At 34.0% G+C, this 20,230-nt stretch overlaps 1 protein-coding gene across 4 annotated transcripts in view; it reads left to right on the top strand.

The window, feature by feature from the left end:
• asl (chromosome segregation ATPase asterless) overlaps positions 1 to 20,230 on the top strand; it is a 385,090-nt gene that overhangs the window by 235,346 nt on the left and 129,514 nt on the right. For all 4 annotated transcript variants that reach the window (XM_090412113.1, XM_090412114.1, XM_090412117.1 and 1 more), the window contains 2 exons: positions 745 to 855; positions 10,604 to 10,734. In XM_090412113.1, coding sequence (XP_090268239.1) covers positions 745 to 855; positions 10,604 to 10,734 — 242 coding nt within the window. The remainder of the gene's footprint in view (positions 1 to 744; positions 856 to 10,603; positions 10,735 to 20,230) is intronic.

The following is a 20,230-nucleotide window of genomic DNA, read 5'->3' on the forward strand; positions in this document are numbered from 1 at the left end:
ATAAATATATAATGAAAGAAGAGAGAGAGGAAAGACTATTCAGTTAGCCTGATGAAACTCATTAACCAACAAACATAGATCCAGGCGCTGAAGTACAGTACCATATATTTATTTACCAAAAATTTGGGAGTCTCTATTCTCTACCTATCTTCAGCTCAATAGTCCTAGGCTACATCTGTATCTAGTTCTAGAACAAATGGTAGAATTTTTCTTTCTTTTATCCTTTATGATTTGAATTATGTTTACTGTTTACTTGGTTGTGGTGTCTTCTGTTTGAGTTAAGTACTTTCTTGCGGTGAGGATGCTGCTTTGAAACCAGCAGCTTAACAAATTTTATTAGTTTATTTTGTTCTTATATAATATTGTGAGTTAATACCATTATTTACTATAAAATAAAAAACTTTCAACAACCATCATTTACTGTGTCACTGCATTGATTTTGGTGTACTTGTATTTGATTATTCATTGGAATCATTATTTATGCTCATAAACAATGTGTGCATTAGCATTTATGCATTCCATCATTATCAGTAAATAGGGACCTCCTAAATGAGTCTGTGATTCCATGAGGTCTTAGGATAATAATAATAAGTTACTTCACAATTGGGGCAGTAAATGCTTACATTTCAGCATTGTCCAAATAGAAGTTATAAGAGCAGGGGAAAAAAAAATTAGAAAATTCATTTATTGAATGATACTGTTGTTGTACATTTATAATAATAATAATTATTATTATATGTCAAGGATCTAGAACCAGATAAATTATATGATGGTAATACTGCCTTACATGTGAAATATCAAAAAGAAGTTCAAGATTTGATTGAACAAAAAACTAAACTGCTGAAAAAGTTACAGGTAGGGGACTCAGATTATTTTTTGAATTTATTTTTTTATTTATTTTTTATTTTATTTATTTGAAAATAAAAGAATACTATTAAAATCTAAATAAATTTTATATTATAAAAGTTTAATCATAATAATCATCATCAATTTCCTCAAGGGGTGTTCAGGCTACAATGACCACTACATGATTAAGTTTACATTATTATTAATTTCTTATCACAAATTTTCCTCCAAATTAGTCTATTAGTTTTCAGCGTGCCAATATTGTCATGTATCTAACATTTCATTCTTCTAAGGAGCTTCTGACTGAATCAATCCACCTAGATCATGATCTTCCTCTGAGTCTCTTTCCTAACCCATTCTATTTAAGTGGCCAATACACCTTAGATGAGTTCTGCTCATATATTCTAGAATGCTAAATGTCAAGTTTCTTTCTAATATCTTCACTTAAATTTAATATGATTATCCCATTGATGCCATTTGTTCAGACCCCTAATTTTTCTCAGAACTGTCATATCTGTGGTTTCTAATATTTGAAATCTGACTTCATAAAGATCAGGTATGGTAAAGCATAATGTATGGCTAGAGAAAGAAAGCTAAAACTGGTTGCAAAAGTCAAGAGAGACCATGAGTTAGGAGCATATAAAATAAGTCTTTATGCTAACACTGAGCCTCCGTAGCTCAGTCGGTATAGATGAAGCCCTCTGGTCGGAAAGACCTAGGTTCGATTCTCGTCCATGACATGAGGAATCTTTATTTGTTCTCTTTCAATTAAAGGTGAGTCAGTCGGTCTCATACGGAGGTAGAGGGTTTTTTCACCCAGAAACTCGGGGTTTTTTTTTTGTCCCTCAGAGCAGGAAAACTGGCCTCGTGAACACATGATGCTACAGTCAAAAAATACATACTTAATCCCTCATTAGGAGGGCTCAACCAGTCCAAAGGGGTAGTTGAGGAACGGGGAAAACCCCACATGAATAAATAAATGCTATACCCAACCAAATGTCTTACATCAGTTTCTCCAAGTATTTTCACATTTGTCCAGATACAGAAGACATATATAAGAAGATCTCACTGTTGAGTATTGATAGTGAATGAGCCCATATTAGCAATTATTAATTAGAAGAGAGATTTCCTTGTGCCAAGGAAGTTAAATGCTAGTGGCAAATCCATGATTTCTTAAAGAACTGTGAGAACAGTAAGATAATTTATGATAAAGATTTGTTGTCCCTTTTAATGATAGATATACCTTTTAATAATAATAACCCCAAGATAAATGTAGTGAAATAGGAAAGTGTAAGAAAAAGGCACCTTCAGAACAATAAGAAGAATACCCTCAGAACCAGGAGAATTTTGAGATATTTTTAGACAAAATCCTTCTGATCTCTCTTTCTCTTTATTTATTATAATCATCAGTGCAAGAATTCAGAGAACCACCATTTAAGCATGATGCAAATTTTCTTCTTTTGGCCTTTTCAAAATTTGTTTTAAATATGATTATGATATTCTTTGCAACTGCTTTGAGTTTTAATTTAGAAGTTGAAGATTTTAATAAAAGACAATTTGCAGTATGCTTGATTCTTTTCTTTAATGGTCTTGCCACACCTCTGTGAAAACTAAGATATATATAAGAGATAAATCTTTCAATAATTTTGCACACTGCTGAAGCAGTACAAATATAACTCTGGTAATGAAGCATATTAAAAGTCATCTTACTTTGATATCCTTGTTATTATATCATCCATTGTTGTGCAATTGTTTTTATTTTTATTATTATTATTATTATGTGACACCTCCAGGGAGTCCAAAGACTCATCGAGGAAGGACACCTACTCTACATCTCTCTCTCTCTGTCTCCACCACTCAATCCACCAACTACAACTAGCTGCAACCACACCAATGCCATCTACTGCCCGCAATCACCACCAGTATTTCCACACACATTTGATGATAGCAAATGCTTCAGCATCTCTACCTGCAAGTTATCTTTTAAATAATTGGGTTTGTGTTTGGAAAAGTAGATGTCATTTGAATATTGAAGATGGAAATGACATTTAAGATACGTTAAAATTGAGAGGGATAAGGAAGATTCCAATAATGAATTTAATAAACCATACACTAATACACACTTAATAAGCCATACGTTGGTAGCACCCTCTCATAACATTACTTGGGATCCCTCCTAGAACACCCAACAAAGTAATGGGACAAGAATATAAAATAATTAATTTACTGAGCCATATATTGGAGAATTTTATCCAGTGGAATTCCTCCTGCCAAAGGTAGTATCTGCAAGATTATAAGCTGACCTGAGCTTAGTAGCCAATCTGGGTACTAAGAGTATCTCTGCAAAATAACAATTTAATAATTAAGGCTGTGAGGCTACCCCAAAAGAAGGAGATGTTGGTTCTCTCCATGATGTGTGACATAACCTTGAAAACACTTATATTGCATACTGTAAAAATAAATAAATAAAACAATTAATAAAACTAGGATTTTTTGTTGTGTCCACACACATTGTGTTTGGACTTCAAAGTAAAGGAATGATATTACACTGGATGATGAAACTCATTATCCAGTATAATACCAATCCTGCCTATTACTAACCATGTCTTTCCTCTGAGGATTACAATGTTACAGTCCGAATTGTTAATAATGTAATGTATCAAATAAAGTTAATAGAAGTAATAATTATGCAAATTTATCAGTCTTACATATTGCATTGATGTTCTTAGTCCAGAGTATAACAGAGTTTGCTGTAGTATTATTTAATATTTTTGATAAATTGAGCAACTTCTGTTAGAACTAATGAACCCCTGAGCTAAATTCCTGTAGAATAAAAACTCTGGACTTGCAAAGCTTGCTATTTTTAACGGTCACAAGAAATACCATAAGAAGACATGTTTTACAGGTTTAAGTTTCTGAGGAATGAAGAGGCTAAAATTTTATTACAAAAATTTTATTTCTTTGTAAAATAAATTTATGTTTATAAAAGTTATTTAAATTGAATGCAGATAACGAGAAGGTATCTTTAATGTAGTTGATTTAAAATTTTTAAGTATCATGAAGAATAAGTAACCCAAACCATCTCTCTTAATTTATTCCTTTTATTTTTATTAAAAGAGTCAACTTTTACAAAGAGTTGTTTCTTATCTGTGTTAATTTAATCTTATTTCTTAATTAGACTACTTTTAATAAAGCATTACTAACTTTATTAATGAAAACAATAGGATTAAATCTGTGCTAATTTAATCCTTTTGTTTTTATTATTAATGTTAATAAAAGAATCAACTTTTACAAAGAGTTCTGGTTTCTTTTTAAAAGTGGTATTGGTTGATTATTTTAGCTAATCAAGATTAGTTATTACTGCAGTTTTATTAGCACTGTGGAATGATGCTTGCTTGAATGGAGTGTAAAGAATGGGCAGGAATCTGAAAGTTATAGAGTAGGGTGGGGATTTTTAAAGAAGAGTGGTGTTCGAATCCTCCTGCATGTTCTCTGGTGTTGAAATTTCTTATCTGTTCGGTTCTGTTCATGAGCTTAGAAAAGGTTTAGTATTTAGTATTTATATTTATACTTAGTCTGGCCATAAATACAGGTACAACTCGAACAGAGCATAAACATTTAATCTATCAATAAATCATTTGCAGCTTTCAGCACATACAAACCACATGTATAACATGCACACAGCAACACTCGATGTTAAAAATGTCTCCCCTTTTGCCTTCATGCACGCCCAAAGTCTGTGAGGCTACATATCAATGGTGGCACACACATCATCTAATGGAAACTACTGCAACTGCTTGCTCCAAATCCACCTTCAGGCTGGTGATGCTGGGGTGTTGTTTCTTGCAAGCTATTCTCTTAAGCTCTGACCACAATTTGAAGTCCAACAAATTCAGATCAGGAGTTCCAGACAGCCAATCAGTTAGTGATATATGGTCATTTGCCTTCAGCCACTGTTGTGTGGTGCTTGCCTTGTGTGCAGGGCTGAGTCCTGTAGGAAGGTCCACTGCCTACCATGAAACAAGGTGTTGTTCAGGGGCCATACCACAGATTCCAGGATATTAAGGTATGGTGGAGGTTTTGATCCCTTTCTTGTAGAAATGCAACTTGGATACCCCCTGATATGTCCCCTCCCCACCAAATCATCACTGATGTGGGATGGTGACCTCATTGAATCTTGGGTGTTATGGCACATGCTGTGCAACCATCCACGGCATATACCCAATCATTTTGGTTGTTAAACAACTCTTCAATGGTGAAAATCTTCTCATCTGTGAAGAAGATATCTCTGTCTCTGTTGTTATGTACTGCTGGAGAAGTGCTTTTGATTTTATCATCCTCTGCTGCATAAGTTGTGGTTTTAGGAAGTCTCCAGTAGAATGATGATAGGCTCTCACCCCCAGGTCATCAGTACACATGGCATCATTCTCTGTGAAACATTCATCTCTTGCAATATCACTTCTACATTCTCACAGGATTACAGCAGAGGCATGCCTTCACAGCTCTTGCAATCTGTTGCTTCCTAACACAGCATGTTTGACCTGTTCTTTGGCAGTTAGACATGTCTCCAGTAATGTCATAATGGTTAATAGTCCGATACATAAATGGGTGGCTGCATTCAACCTTGTGAAGTGCTATTACGACATGATTCTCATAATCTCCTCACTGCATGTTAACTTGTACTACTAGACCCCTCTCTCTCTACTGATAAATATGCAAATGTTGGCTGCATACAGTACCACTAACAGAAATGCTCACGCAATACTATAGGTAGCACGGGGGTTTGCAGAAGTTGTAACAGTATTTATGGCAAGACTGTATAATGATGACACACCCTGCTAGTTAGACTGCAACTCAGTTGTGTTAGCTGACATATTCCTATTGTGTGTGCGCGTGCCAATCTTCATATAAATGACATGCACATTTTTAATTGTGCTAATCAGTCTTAGACCAGATAGTCTGGTAAGTTTAATTAATGAAGCAAGCCCTACAGTAGTTTGTGCCTTTCTCTGAGGAAAGATATCCTCTAAAGAAAAACTAAATAAATAAAATAAATAAATGCTGTAGTCGCAAGAAATGAATTCAGGCAAAACATTTCCTGCATGTTATATATTCTTATTATTATTGCATGACACTTCCAGGACCTAGCCTTGTCATGAGAGTTCACTTTGCACTACACTGTGCTACTATTCACTGTCTGTGCTACACCATCTCCTGTACACTACATGATACTTTTGTCTGTAAGTTGTGTTTTCTGACTGATTTATCTGTAGGATGAGAACTTTGAGTTTCTAGGAAGAAAAACCCTGCTACCTCTGTGTAAGACTAGCTAACTGACCTTCACTTGAAAAATCTCTCAAATCATGACAAGAATTGAACTTTTCCATTCAGAGGGTGCTTAGAAGCACCTGTACTTAGATAATTGTAATCATTTGTAGGCAGTAAAATTACAGTCAACTCTGCACAGCAAAATAGGCAAACTAATTTTATTGTTTACCATTTTCTGAAAAGATAACTCTGTTTGAATGACTTCAGTCATTATCTTCTTACTGTTGTGCTGATTCCTGCTAGTTAGAATGTCACAGTTTACCATTTAAATTGCTGTATAAGTAATGTTTATACATTACTGAAGAGTAAGCATTAACATCTTAATAAACTGATTGATCTGGATATATAAAGAGTCTGATACTCTGGCACTTTTTTTTTTAATTGATTATTAACACATTACTTAAGAGGTTTTATGATTTATCCCTACACAACAGGCAAAAGAAGCAAATATTTTATTAACAATATTTCATCTAAAGCTGCTAGGTAATTTTAAAGAACAGAATGTGATCACAAAGCTTCATAATGCAAAAATAAGTTCAAGCAATAGTGAAGTTAGTATCCTGATGTCTTGACTGGTTTTGTTGTTACTTTTGGCAGAGGATTGCAATCTCCTAAATCTTTGTAGCCAAATAATCAAATTTAGTTAAATTAGAAGTAAATGTTCTATGGTTCATATGCTGATTCCTAGAACAGTCACTTCTGAGGCATCATCTTTTAAAGCTAGTGACTTTTCCACCTTGCTGAATGAAAGGCTGAATACATGATGTTCTACTCTGCTTTTTCGATAAATAGTGGAAATAATGTTTCATAAATATGCAGTCTTGACGCTCTTTTTTTCCCCCTTTTAGATTTGACGTATTGAGTAACAGGCAAATTAATATTGGCAGTGGATCCTATAAATTCTATAATGGTGATTTCATTTTTTGGATGAATAGGAAGCTAATTTTCAGATTGGTTACAGATAGTTTGTGTTTAGTATTTGTCAAGTATTTTATTTTAATCTTTTAGAAGTTCCTGTAATGATAAAGGCTGGTACTGTTTTGGAGTGACGTATATGTGTTTGCTGTTAGTCTGCATTTTATTAAAGTGGTTTGTTATTGAGTCTTTTGGTCTTTATTGGATTTCATCCATTACTTCTGAAACTTTTGAAGGTATATTCTAATTAATTTTGTAGTATGATATCATTGGTTACTAGGTTCTTTCCTTCCAATTATTTCGTTTTGTGTACTAATATTTTTATTATACCATATTTCTGTACAGGATGGTGATGTGACTTTAATATTGAGGCATGGGGTTTTCTGTGGATAAGAACAAGCTCTTTGAGAGTCTGACTTATAAATGATATGCATTGGTTGTTTACAATTTCTACTATAAATTTTATTTCTAGAATTGAAGCTATTTAAAACTTTAAAATGTATTGAACACATTCTAGTTTTATGTCCAAATAACATGTTGTCAATGAAACACAACCATAGGAAGGATTTTAGGTGGGGGAGGAAGTTTGTTTTACCTCAGACAACTCCATAAAAGAGTTAGTGAAAGAGAATGAAAATAGTGATATAGATTTTTATGCCATGTGATTCAGAGTAACTTTTTGCCTGATTAATAAATGTTTCTCCTATCTAAGCTCTGCAAATTCCCTGCATTTTTCCTAACTGGCAAATCTGCAGTTTTTATCCAGAAAAATATGGACTTGATGAACATGCCATCTCCTCCAAACATAAAATTCTTTGGTAAAGACTCAAGTTTTTTATGGAAGCCATTTTCTTATGCAACAGTTGTATAAAGAAAGCTCTAAAACCTTACTACATTGCCCCAGTCTGAGTAAATGTGATGGGCTTAAGTTATCCCCCTTTATGAGAAACTGTTCTTCTTCATGTAGCCCTCTCTGGTCAATATTTTTTTCTCATAACATATAAAAAGCATTTTTATAAAAACATGTTAACAACAATTTTGGAAATGTCATTGGGAAATTAGAACAGTTTAGACCATGCCACTACTCTATTCATGTAGGTCTGACATGTTTTCATTGTTATGTTACTTGTGCTTTGTTAAATTTTAAATTCATTCTGAAGATACCTTTGATAATTGAATGAAAATCTTATCACTTAAAACAAATTCTAACATATGTGTTAGCATTTGAATTAATTGTATTAATGTTTATTTACTTCTTAGTAATGGCATGTTAATTTTTATTTAATTGTGAGTAATGTTCTTATAATTTTAAGTATTAAGGATGGGCAAGGGCTAATTCTATTTTTTTCTTATTTTATTCAGATCTGGCCACACGACTCTTATTTATTCTTAGAATAAGGCTTGGTTAGTCCTTTTTTATATCAGTGTTTTCACTAGCTAGAATTTAGGCTTTATTTTGATGTATGTTGTTATGATATTTTACCTATAAGTCATTAAACTTTCCAAGTAACATGAATAACCAAAGGCAAACCTAATTTTTTTCTAGTCAGTTCTCATATGCCACTAATGTATAAATTGGTGGCTCACCCTAGTAGGCTATACAATGCATTAGCTTTAACATTATCGATCATTAGAAACATGTATTTGCAAGAATTAACAATAGTTTTATTATTGCAAATATTTCAGGCTGAAATATTTGCAATCAGACATTCACAAGGTTAAGCAAGGAACAGTGGAATGTTATTCCTTTTTACAGATATGAGCCACATGCTGGAGTACTGCCATAGAGTTAGGTGGTACAAAACTGGTGGAACTCCAGCACGTGAAGAAGAAGAAATCTATTATTTCTTGTTGTGATAGCAAGAAGAAAATACTATGAAAAAATAAACTGAACAAAAGGCTTGTGATAAGATTTTGCAATCATATACAGATAAACTTTTTTAATTTCCAAAATATAATTTATGTTGTCAATTTATGCACTTTAAAAGTTACTAGGTTCCTTCCTTCCAATTATTGGAAGTTTGGATTGCAGTTAAAACAGCAGGTAGTTTAGTGAAATTTTCTTAGCAAACAGAGAGTTGATTTCTTTTCAATAATAACTTTCTATGATAGTACAAAAGAAAGCAAGCAATAAACAATCAAGAAAGTACCGGCCCTCTTTTGGAAACTAATTATATAATGTTAAGTATTATTTTTGATGACAGTTTGTTGCACTTAATTCTCACCTTAACAGTTATCAAAGTTCAGTGTTGTCGAAAAGCTTTCCAATTGCTATCCACTTTTGTTTGCTTGAGAAGGTTATTATTCTAATATTATTATTTACTGCTGTTATTTTTTAATTGAAAAGCTAACTGAAAGTTTAAGTACATATTATAGTTTAATGGTGATGATGTAAAATAACATTGATTAGTTCCAAGAAGGTTGTTTCCTAAATAATAGTGCTACCAGCACTATTATTTAGGAAATCACTTTGGCATTTTCCCAAGTAATTCTAAATAATAGTAAATGGTAATGCATTCTAAATAAGAATGCTGATAGCACTAAGATCTAAGCAATAGTTAAGCTTAGATTATTTCCATCTTGCATTAGGGTTGCACAAAGCTTTGCAGAGCATGGTTATATAAGTCTGGATTATTTGTGCTGATGGTTATACTTATTTACATGATAAATTTTACTGTTTGAACTTAAACTCTAATTCTAGCATCTCTATAGTTTTTGTAGATTTTTCCTACTTTAAGATTTGACTGTTTCAAAACTTCTGAGATTGACATGTTTATAGTTTAATAATTAAACTATAAATTGTTTAATTGAAAGGAGTTGAAAAATATTTAATTAGTAACATTTATCAGCAGATTCATTATGGTTTTGTCAGTCATTAAATCATAATAATCAACTAGTTTGGAAAAAAATTGTTGGAAAATTGTTGTTAGTTAGTTCACTAGTAATCACTCAGTAATTGTTGGATTTTGCTTATATTTCATATACATACTACCTTGTGGATATATTCAAAACTGGGAATTGATAATGGGAAAATAAATTTATTGGAAATTTTAAAAGTAGATCATATATTTACATTTTTTCCTGCCTTTTCATAGAAAATTGTCACTTGTGACATGAAAAGGGGCAGTCAAAAGAGGTCCAATTTGTGATCTACGACAAAGAGTTAAAAGTGAAGGAAAATTCTCTATGGACTAAGAAAGTTTTCCAGAATTTGAACACTAATTTTTTAATTTTTTTTTTTTTTTACTTTCAATATATAAGATGAAATGAATAAAAAGTCTCTAAATCAAAATAATATATAAATTTGTATTTCCACAAAAAATATTTTGAAACACTGCAGTATATATATATATATATATATATATATATATATATATATATATATTTTTTTAATACTGTTCTTATCAAAATAAATATATCAAAACTTGTTAATTAATGATATGGAGGAATGGAAAAATGTATGCTTTTGAAACGCACATTGAGCTAACAGTAATACTGGTATTTTGTGATTTAGGAAACCCAGTGTCATCTTGACAAAGTATCTTCAAATGAGAATGATCTAAATAAGATGATTTGTAAACTGAGAAATGATATGTCTGCAATGATTAAAGAACACGATATCGATAAGCAGCAAGCTGTGGAAATGTAAGTTGCATAGAACTGAGTGGTATTGCATTATTTTTTTAACAGTTACTACTATAGGCAACTGCTTATTTCAGTTTTCTAATTTAGACTGAACCTATTTGCAATTTGGATTCTTCTTGGAGTGTTGATGATCATTTTTAAATATTTCTAAATATGATATAAATAATATCATTGCAAATTGACATGTGATATTTAAAGATGGATAAGGAAACAATGATTGTATACCTTGATGATAATTAAATTTAAGTATGATACTGAATAGAAAAATAACCTCCATCATCATCTTCATGAGAATGTTTTGAATTGAATTATCTTATTCACAATAACAACTTGACAACCATTTTATACTCTAGTAGACTTAATTATTATAGTGACAGCGCTGCTCTATGTAGGTGCATACGATCAAATAAATGGAAGATTACTTGTTTCTGGGACTGCTGTTAGTAGAAAGGGTTGTAAAAAAGTGAGTAGAGTGGGAACACAAAGAGATATTATATAAAAGATTAATGAAAGGAATGAAGGGAGAAATGGGGTTTTTATTGGAGTTGAAAAATCACTGTAAGAAGTGGGGAACATACACACACATGAATTCATCACATCAGTCTGAATTCATCACATGAAACACACACACACACACGTGTATGTGTGTGTGTGTTTCATGTGATGAATTCAGACTGAGGTCAGTAAAGAAAGAGAGATAGGTAACCTTAGCCAGTTTGGATGGATAAGTCCACTCTCCAGCTAAAAGATTGGGTTTGAATACTACTGTGTAATAGATGATTGTATGCCTAGGTAGTAGAGTTTTTTTTTTTTTTTATTGTTCCCTTATGAATCCACAACTCTGTTTATTGGATAAATTAAAGAGGCAAAGACATTATATTCTTGGTTTAATCCTTTATACAAGATAGTAAAAAAAGTTTGTGTGTGAAGTATCTTCACAACTGGGCTACTTTTATCTTGAGGCTAATGACTTCACATCAGTTACCTTAGTATAACATAATGCAATGCACACATCCTTTTGGGTGTGTATAATGCTAGGCATTATGGAAAGGCCTGAAGCAATTTGCAAAAAATGTCACATTTAGTCACCAGAGTAGGAAAACTGGATTATTTCACCTTATCTCTTGGTTGTAAATATCCATTAAGTTTACATTTCGTAGAATGGGACTCGCATTAAAAAATAAAAATAAATTTAAAAAAGTATCGGAATAAACAACATTCACACACAAATAATTAACAAGAAATTACATTCTTGCTTTTGTCTTTTACCTGCATATGATCATGTGAAGTAACTTCACAGATAGACTACTTGTGTACAGGAGCAGATAGCTCCCGTACAGAAGTAGCAAATAGCTCGCGTACAGTATTGCCTTGTATTATGGGGAAAGTTGCTACCCAGATGGGTTTCGACATTTATTGAAGTCGTAGGAGTTTCGACAGTAGGAGTTACATAACATTGAGATTTATTTATCACATCATCATCACATTTCTGACATGTACCCTCAAGGAGTGTACAGGATATGATAGCACTACATGAAAAATTACATCATTACTAACTTCCTATCTACAATTTTCTTCCAAATCAGTCTGTTACCTGTCAAGACTCCAACATTATCAGATCTTATATTTCTATCTTCTAAGGCACTTTTTACTGTATCAATCCACTTATATCTTGGTCTTCCTTTGGTTTTTTTTTTTTCCCTACCAACCTGGCAGAGAACACTTGTTTTGCTATCTTTCCTCTCCCATTCTGTTAAAGTGACCATACCATCTGAGCTTAGCTCTGCTAATGCATTCCTGGATGCTGACAATGTCAAGTTCTTTCCTAATATCCTGTTTTTAATATGATATTGCTATTGATGCCATCTGTTCATGCCCGTAATCTTTCTCAGGACTCTCATATCTGCAGTCTCTAGTCTTTGGTCAAGTGTGTTACTTCTAATCCAGCCCTCAGATCCATAAGTTAAACTTGGCTTGAATACTGTCTTGTATACAGCTAATTTAGTGTTCCGACTAATTTCTCTCTTATTCCATATGAATTTATTCAGTTGACTTCCCACCATAACAGATTTGCTGATTCTGCTGTCTATTTCTATATTTAATTTGCCAACTTCACTAAAAATTGTGCCTAAGCAGCTGAAATGTTTTAGTTGTTCTGTAGGTTTTCCATTCACAGTGCAGTTGATATTTTCAATGCTTCTGCCTATTTTCATTGTCTTTGTCTTGTTATTGCTGACCTTCATACCATAGCTATTACAACAGTTATTCAATTTAGTCAAGGAATCTTGCAGACTTGTAGCCAATTTATTTAGAAGTATAACAGCATCTGCATAAAGCAAAGAGCTGAGATTAACATCTCCAATTTTGATATCAGGTTTAACACCACTTTCCTTCATAATGTGATCCATATAGATAATGAATAACAGAGGGGATAATGTATATCCTTCTATGACACCAGATTTAACATTAAACAACCTTTATGTACTTCCTTCAATTCTAACTGCTGACTTACAACTCAAATAAAGACTAAGTATTGCTTGATATAATGCCCCATTGACACCATATAACTGTATTGTTTTGAATAGTTTCTCTCTTGGCATCTTGTCATATGCATTTTCCAGATCTACAAACCTTAAATACAGATCTTTGATATATTCCCATGATTTCTCAACTATATGTAATTAAGTGAAAATCTGATCCTGACAGCCTATATTTGGCTTGAATCCAGCTTGAAATTGTAGAAGAGAAGCTTGAATCCAAGCTTCTCTTCTACAATCCTTCTCAACCTTTTCTCAAGTATACTCGCATATATCTTACCAGGAACACTTGGTGATGAAATGCCTCTGTAATTCTCACACATTCAGTTTTATTTCCCTTTTTTATATATGGGTACTATGAGAACTCTACTCCAATCATCTGGAATTTGTCCCTCTGTCCAGGCCTTCTGAACTATGCAGTACAGCCACTGTACGACTTTTATACCTCCAAACCTGAGCATCTCTGGTCAAATATCATCTACTCCTGCTGCCTTTCCGCATTTCAGGCTTTTGATGGCTTTTTCTTCAAGTATCAATATGTATTCCTGACTGCATGCCTGGTCACCTTTATCATCTCTAATTCATTTTACATCATTCTTTCCTCCATTTCTGAACTTCTTCAACAACCTCCAGAATATTTTGCCACCTTCTTGATATTTATTTTCTATATTCTTGCCAAAGTCCTCCCATGACTTTTGTTTAGCTAGTTTCACACAGTGTTTAACTTTCTTACATTTGTCTCTGTATTCTCTAAAAATACAAGCAGTCTTATTTGCCAGAAACTTTTGATATGCTCTCTTCTTTTCTTTCACTGCCACTTTGACTTCTTGTGTCCACTACGGAGTTCTGATTTTTCTATCCTTACAGACAACCTCACCACATGCTTCTCTGGCTGAATCAATGAGTGCTCTCTTCAAGGCTTGCCACTGAATCTCCAAGGTTTGATTCCTGTTCTCAAACTCTGTCATTTTTTCTTCAGTCATATTTGTGTTTTAGTCTACGGTTCTGAGAGCTGCTCAACTTTTATTCGATTTAAAACTTTCTTACATGTTTTTCTTTTCAAAATGAAATTCAGTTTTATCCTGTTCAAGACTAAATGGTGATCACTTCCAATTTCTAATCCTCTGTACACTCCTGCATCACTATCAGCAATAACATAGTAAATGAGACTTTTCTTATTCCGTGCCTCTCTCCATGTGAATTTGTGCACATTTTTATGTTGGAACATGGTGTTAGTAATAACCAACCATGTCCTGAGCAGAAATCCAACAGTTATTTGCCATTATTATTAGCTTTGCTCTTTTCTCCAAATTTTCCCAAAATATTTTTGCATGTCTGACAATCATTACCTACTCTGCTATTTAGATCCCCAACAAGGACCAACTTTTCCTTTTTCATTGTGTCAGTTGCTTTCTCTAAAGCTTCAAAAAATTCTTCCACTTCTACCTTAGTAGAACCTTCTATGGGTCCATAGGCACAAATAAGTCTCATCCAGTTCCCCATTCTGATATTTGCCCACATCAATTTACTTGAAATTGCCTGCTATTCAAGAAGATTAGCCTCGCATTTAGTGTTAAATATTATTGCCACTCCTTCTTTTCCTTGATTATCATTGCCTGAATATAACATTTTGTATTTATTGCTCAGAAAGATCTCACTAGTTTTTGCCTTTTTTGTTTCAGTCACTCCTATTTTGTTGATCTGGTACTTATCGAATTCCTCAGCTAGCTCCAATTCTTTGCCAATCAGGCTTTTTATGTTGATAATACCGATCTTGAACTCTGGTGATGTTGAGTTGGGGTGGGTTTTAGGATTTGTTCCGGTAGCTGACGTTTCGCTGGCTCCTTGAAAGCAACAGGGGCCTTGTTTAACCTGGCGATGCTCCAGCCGGCATGAAATTCTGTCATGTTGTACCATCATTTTATATTTTGGTTTAAGCCAGTAAGAATACAATTTGGTCGGCTAAATCCCAAATTGCCAGCTTATCCTCATTCATTCATTATCTAGATAGATAGCTAATAGGGTGCACCACGAGAAGGTGAGGATTGGACATTAGGTCAGAAGTCCTCTTCTGTTTGGTTCTCTGCATTCCTTTAAATGCTATGTGGAGGTTTTCTCTCAGTTATATAGCTTTGACCCCTTAAGCATCCTCATATAAATTGTGATGGCTATTGAAATCTCCCAGTATCACACACGGATGTTGTAGTTTGGTTAGAGGGGGATCAGGCCAAGTGGCATTCAGGAGGTCATAGATGTTCATGACTATGGTGTCAGCTATTTGGATAGTTGCTGAGAATATGCTGCTGTTGTTACTTGTTGTCATGAGTTTACAATTCTCAATATCTTCTTTTATGTAGCATCAAGGGAGGCTATACATCACCCAAACCAGTTGTCATACCTTCCCTTAAACTCACCCACATGAGACGCATTCATCACTTCAAGAGGCAAATGGTTTGACTGACTTGCTGCTCTATAAGAGAAAAATCTAACTCTTGCCTCTTTCTTAACAGAGAACAAAATTAACTTCCATGGATGTCTCCATGTTTTCTCCTCACCTACCATATAGTGAATAATTTCATCAGACAATATCCTATAACACTCATTCAGAAGTTTATAGACCTCTGTCATATCACTCCTCTTTCTCCTATTACCAGAATCTGTAGTTCACATACTCTCAGTCTACCCTCATAATCTACGAATATTCCCTAGTCCTGATATAATTTTTGTAACTCTTCTTCTTCTTTGCACCTTTTCCATAGCTTATTTATCCCTTTGAACCCAGGAGACCAAATCTGCACACAATAGTCTAAGTTTGGTCTTATCAAGGCGATGTAAAGATGCAGAATGACTTCCTTATCCTTCCCTGTCGAGGTTTGTTTCAACATTGCAATTATCATCAGAGTCATATTTGCAATTTTTGCTGTGTGACCTTTGAACTTCATGTTCCTATCCACCATAACACCAAGATCCCTAACCACACAAATATAATATGCCATTGGAAATCTCATCATGCCAAAGTGCATAACTTTGTGCATACTAATGTTGAACTAATAGCCATTTTTATTTGCCCAAATTTCTATCCTGTTCAAATCATTCTGTAATTGCTGATTATCAGTAGCATCCTTGATTGCCGTGCCTATTTTTGCATCATCAGCAAATAATCGAACATCTCCAGTTTATTAATGTATAGATTAAACAACAATGGTTCAAGGACTGAATCCTGGGTGGCATCATTTGTACCTTAAATTTGGAGGACTCACATCCACCATATACTGCTTTTGATACCTATCTCTCAACCTTCCACTTATCCAAGTCAAGAGTTTATATTCCAAACCCATATTTTCCAGTTCATGTAATAGCTTTTCATATGGTATCCTTCAAATGATTTAGCAAAATCTGATAGTATCATAGTGTATCCATTCTCTTTATACATCCTGGCCATAATATTAATATAAATATGAACAAATTGCTTGGGCATGACTTCCCTTTAGTAAACTCGTACAGTTCCTTGCAAAGTATATCTTGTTTGTCTACCCATTTCTGTATGAATACTTACCAACTTCTCTTAAACCTTTATAATTACTCCTGAGATCCTGATAGGTCGATAGTTAGACATATCAGTCTTCGTACCACTTGTGCAATGGAACTATCATACGCTCTTTCCATTCCTGTGGTATCTTTCCTAAGCTGAAACTCAAGTTATACAAACAAGTCAAAGGTCTAGCCAGTTTGGTTTAACATTCCTTTAGCATGCATGCTGACATTTCATCTGCCCTTATTTGCTGAATTCTTATTCAGTATGCAACAATTCTTCAACTCATTGTAATGTACTTCTATCTCTTCATCCAATGTGGTAGTAGCCCTATGCACCATACTACACACACCTGGTTGATATTTCTTAGCAAAGTAAGCATGGATTAATTGAACAATCTCAATAGCACTACAGTACCATTTGCATTCAGTGAAGTTGTTCTTCCACATTCATTCTTTCTTTTACTTGCAGCATAATGATAAAATTCTTTTGGATTGCTTTTAGTCTACATAGCCAATTTCTTTTCATACTCTGAAAAATAAAATTGCCTGCAGCCTGGATCCTCTCCACTACATCCTCATTCCAAGGAGTCCAAGTGACTATATCAGATCTATTCACAGTAATCCAAATGTGGCCTTATTCACCTTATAAAGCTTTATAAAGCTTCATGGCCTTATAAAGATGAATAATAATAATAACTTTCCTCCCGCTTGTCATTGTTCTTCAGCATTATGATAACGAAATAAGCTATTTTGACCATTTTTTCTGTATGCCTTCTAAACTTCAACTCTCTGTACATAATCACTTCCCACCCAAAATCCCTGATCTCAGTCCAGTTCCATCAATGTAGTACATAGTTTATGACCCCCTCTTCTTACTTCTTTACACTTTGCCATAGTAAACTGGCAATTGCTATCCTTTGACCATACCGTTTAAAATCTATATCTTTTCATTGACTATTACACTCTTCCTAGTTTTGCATCTTCAGTAATTATTATTATTATAATTATATGCCTACACAGGGCGCTGTGCAGGCATGCGAACAGGTGCATGGTGATATCGCTGTTCCCGTTTTTTATAGTTTTAAAGTGGTTCCAACTCCTGTTTTTAATTTCAAAGTGTTCCCAAGCAACTCTACTTGTCATGCTGAAGACAGTGATATAAAATTCACTGAAATCTGCTAAGAAGAAACCAAATTTTGAAGTGCTGAAAAGTGTACAGAGAGGACTGTGGTCAACAATGAGTGAAAAACAAAGGACGTCGCCATCTTTACAATCAAACTACAGTTTCTCAAGGGAAGAAAGGTGAGTCATGAAGTGCATCAAATGCCTGAAGGATTTATCGTCTGACGGAAATCATATAACCTGTAGGAAATGCAGTAGGATTTTACACTTTACATGTGCCTGCCTTTTAGAAAAACCTGGCAATGTAAATCCATTGCAACACGCGAGGAATGGAAGTGTGTACTCTGCAGGGAGAACAAAGAAATGCATCTAAGCCAGCCACCTACGATGCAGCTGATTATACCAGAGACAAAATCAGATGACGAACTGAACAGACAAAAAAATATAGGTGAGTCCTATAATTTGAACTCCTTAAATATACTAATGGAAAACGGTCTAGGGACTGTAAAAGCCAGCATAGTAGATCTTGTGCAAGAACTCTGACAAACAGAATGAACAAATAACAAAAAAAACTAGCGAATATGAAGATTTGGTCAAACATAATAATTAAATAGTGGCATGCCCAACACATTACATAATCTGTTCCAAATACTTAAACAAGAGGACAGCTGTAGAATGCATGGTCTACTGTTTCCAATTGGTAACAGATGCCACAGATTGGATCTTCGATGCTAAAGTACCTCCATTTGATGGCAATGACTGGAAGGTGGCCATATGCAATTCTCCTTCCTATCAGGGTACCCTTGGAACTTCATCAAGTTATGAAACAAAATACTGTTGTCAGTACCCAACTGTGGAACTTCATATTGAAAGAGATTAAACATTTCTTTATACCAAATTTTACTTTTTTTTAATGGAAAGAATGTTAATTCCAGAGTGTTTTAGCAGTCTTAGAGTTAAGCACAGAGTGTTGTAGTATTCAGGAACAATCTCAGCTTTTGGACCTTTATAATCATTAACTCCAAACACGGGAAGATGAAAACTCAAGTTGTACCAGAGAAGGTCTGCACATGTGTGATTAGTTTGCAATATTTTATGGATTTTTGAATCTGTATTGCTTAAATAGCAGAATTTTAAGACTGGAAGTTCAAATCCTTCATGCTTTGTTGATAGTTGAAGAAGTTCTTTTTTAACTTCTTGGTATCGGCTGGACCAAAAAATTGTAGAGGTTTACTTATATAATTGCTTTTCTTCAGCTCCTGTGATGTCATTATACTTGGAATTCGCTTCTCCACTTACCCAATATTACCAGTCCAAGAACTTGGAAATGTTAGAAAACTGGAAAACAGGGCTACTCTCCTTTTCTTCTAAAGCAATAGTACTCAAATATTACATCTCTGTAATATTTATTATGTACAACTGAGCAGGAAAGATTATGGTTTTGAGTACTATTGCTTTAGAAGAAAAGGAGAGTAGCCCTATTTTCCAGTCTTCTAACATTTTCAAGTTCTTGGACTGACTGGTAATATTGGGTAAGTGGAGAAGCGGATTCCAAGTATAATGAGGGTTTCTTGGGGTTAGTCCAAAAAGGAATGCTTCCAAGATCTCACTTTCCATAAACTTTTAATTTTGTCTTGTCTGCATTAATAATTAATCCGCTGCTTTTGCTGAATTTTTCCAAAATACCAAAAAATATATATATGGAATCATTATCCTTCAAAGTTCGACTACATCATCAGCATATGCTAATACCTTACTTTTCTTTTTAGTTGAAAGAACTGTTATTCCTCACACAGCATGTGTATTGTTGACTTGTTTTAAGAAAGGTTCAAGAACCAATGCAAAGAGCAGTGGACTGAGAGGGCAACTTTGCTTGACTCCTTTTTGAATTTTTACTGAGCTGACAGGAACCCATTAGCTAGGAGGCGGGTGGTTGAATTGGCATATTCTCCTTTGATAACAGATAGCAGTTTTTTACCTACACCAATTTGCTGGAGGATGTGGAATAAAAATGGATGTCACACATTATCGAATGATTGAGTAAGGTCTGCTGATTGAGGTCTCTTCAGTGGGAGCCAGACCCAAAGGTGATACTAAAGTTGAAGTAATGCAGAAGTCATATTTTCATATACCATCATCGTAATGCTAATTACGGGTATAGACCATATTGATCTGTTCCGGTCTCATTATCCATTCAATATCCTTTTTTGAGGTCTACCTTGCCTTTTCTTTCCAATTGATTTTGTTTTTAGTTCTTTTAAAATGTCTTCATTCCTTTTTTGATCTAATAATGTGTATTTTGC

Source organism: Typopeltis vanoorti, chromosome 22, assembly GCF_054136105.1.
Source record: "Typopeltis vanoorti isolate ZY-2024b chromosome 22, IOZ_Tvanoo_1.0, whole genome shotgun sequence".
NCBI lineage: Eukaryota > Metazoa > Arthropoda > Arachnida > Uropygi > Thelyphonidae > Typopeltis > Typopeltis vanoorti.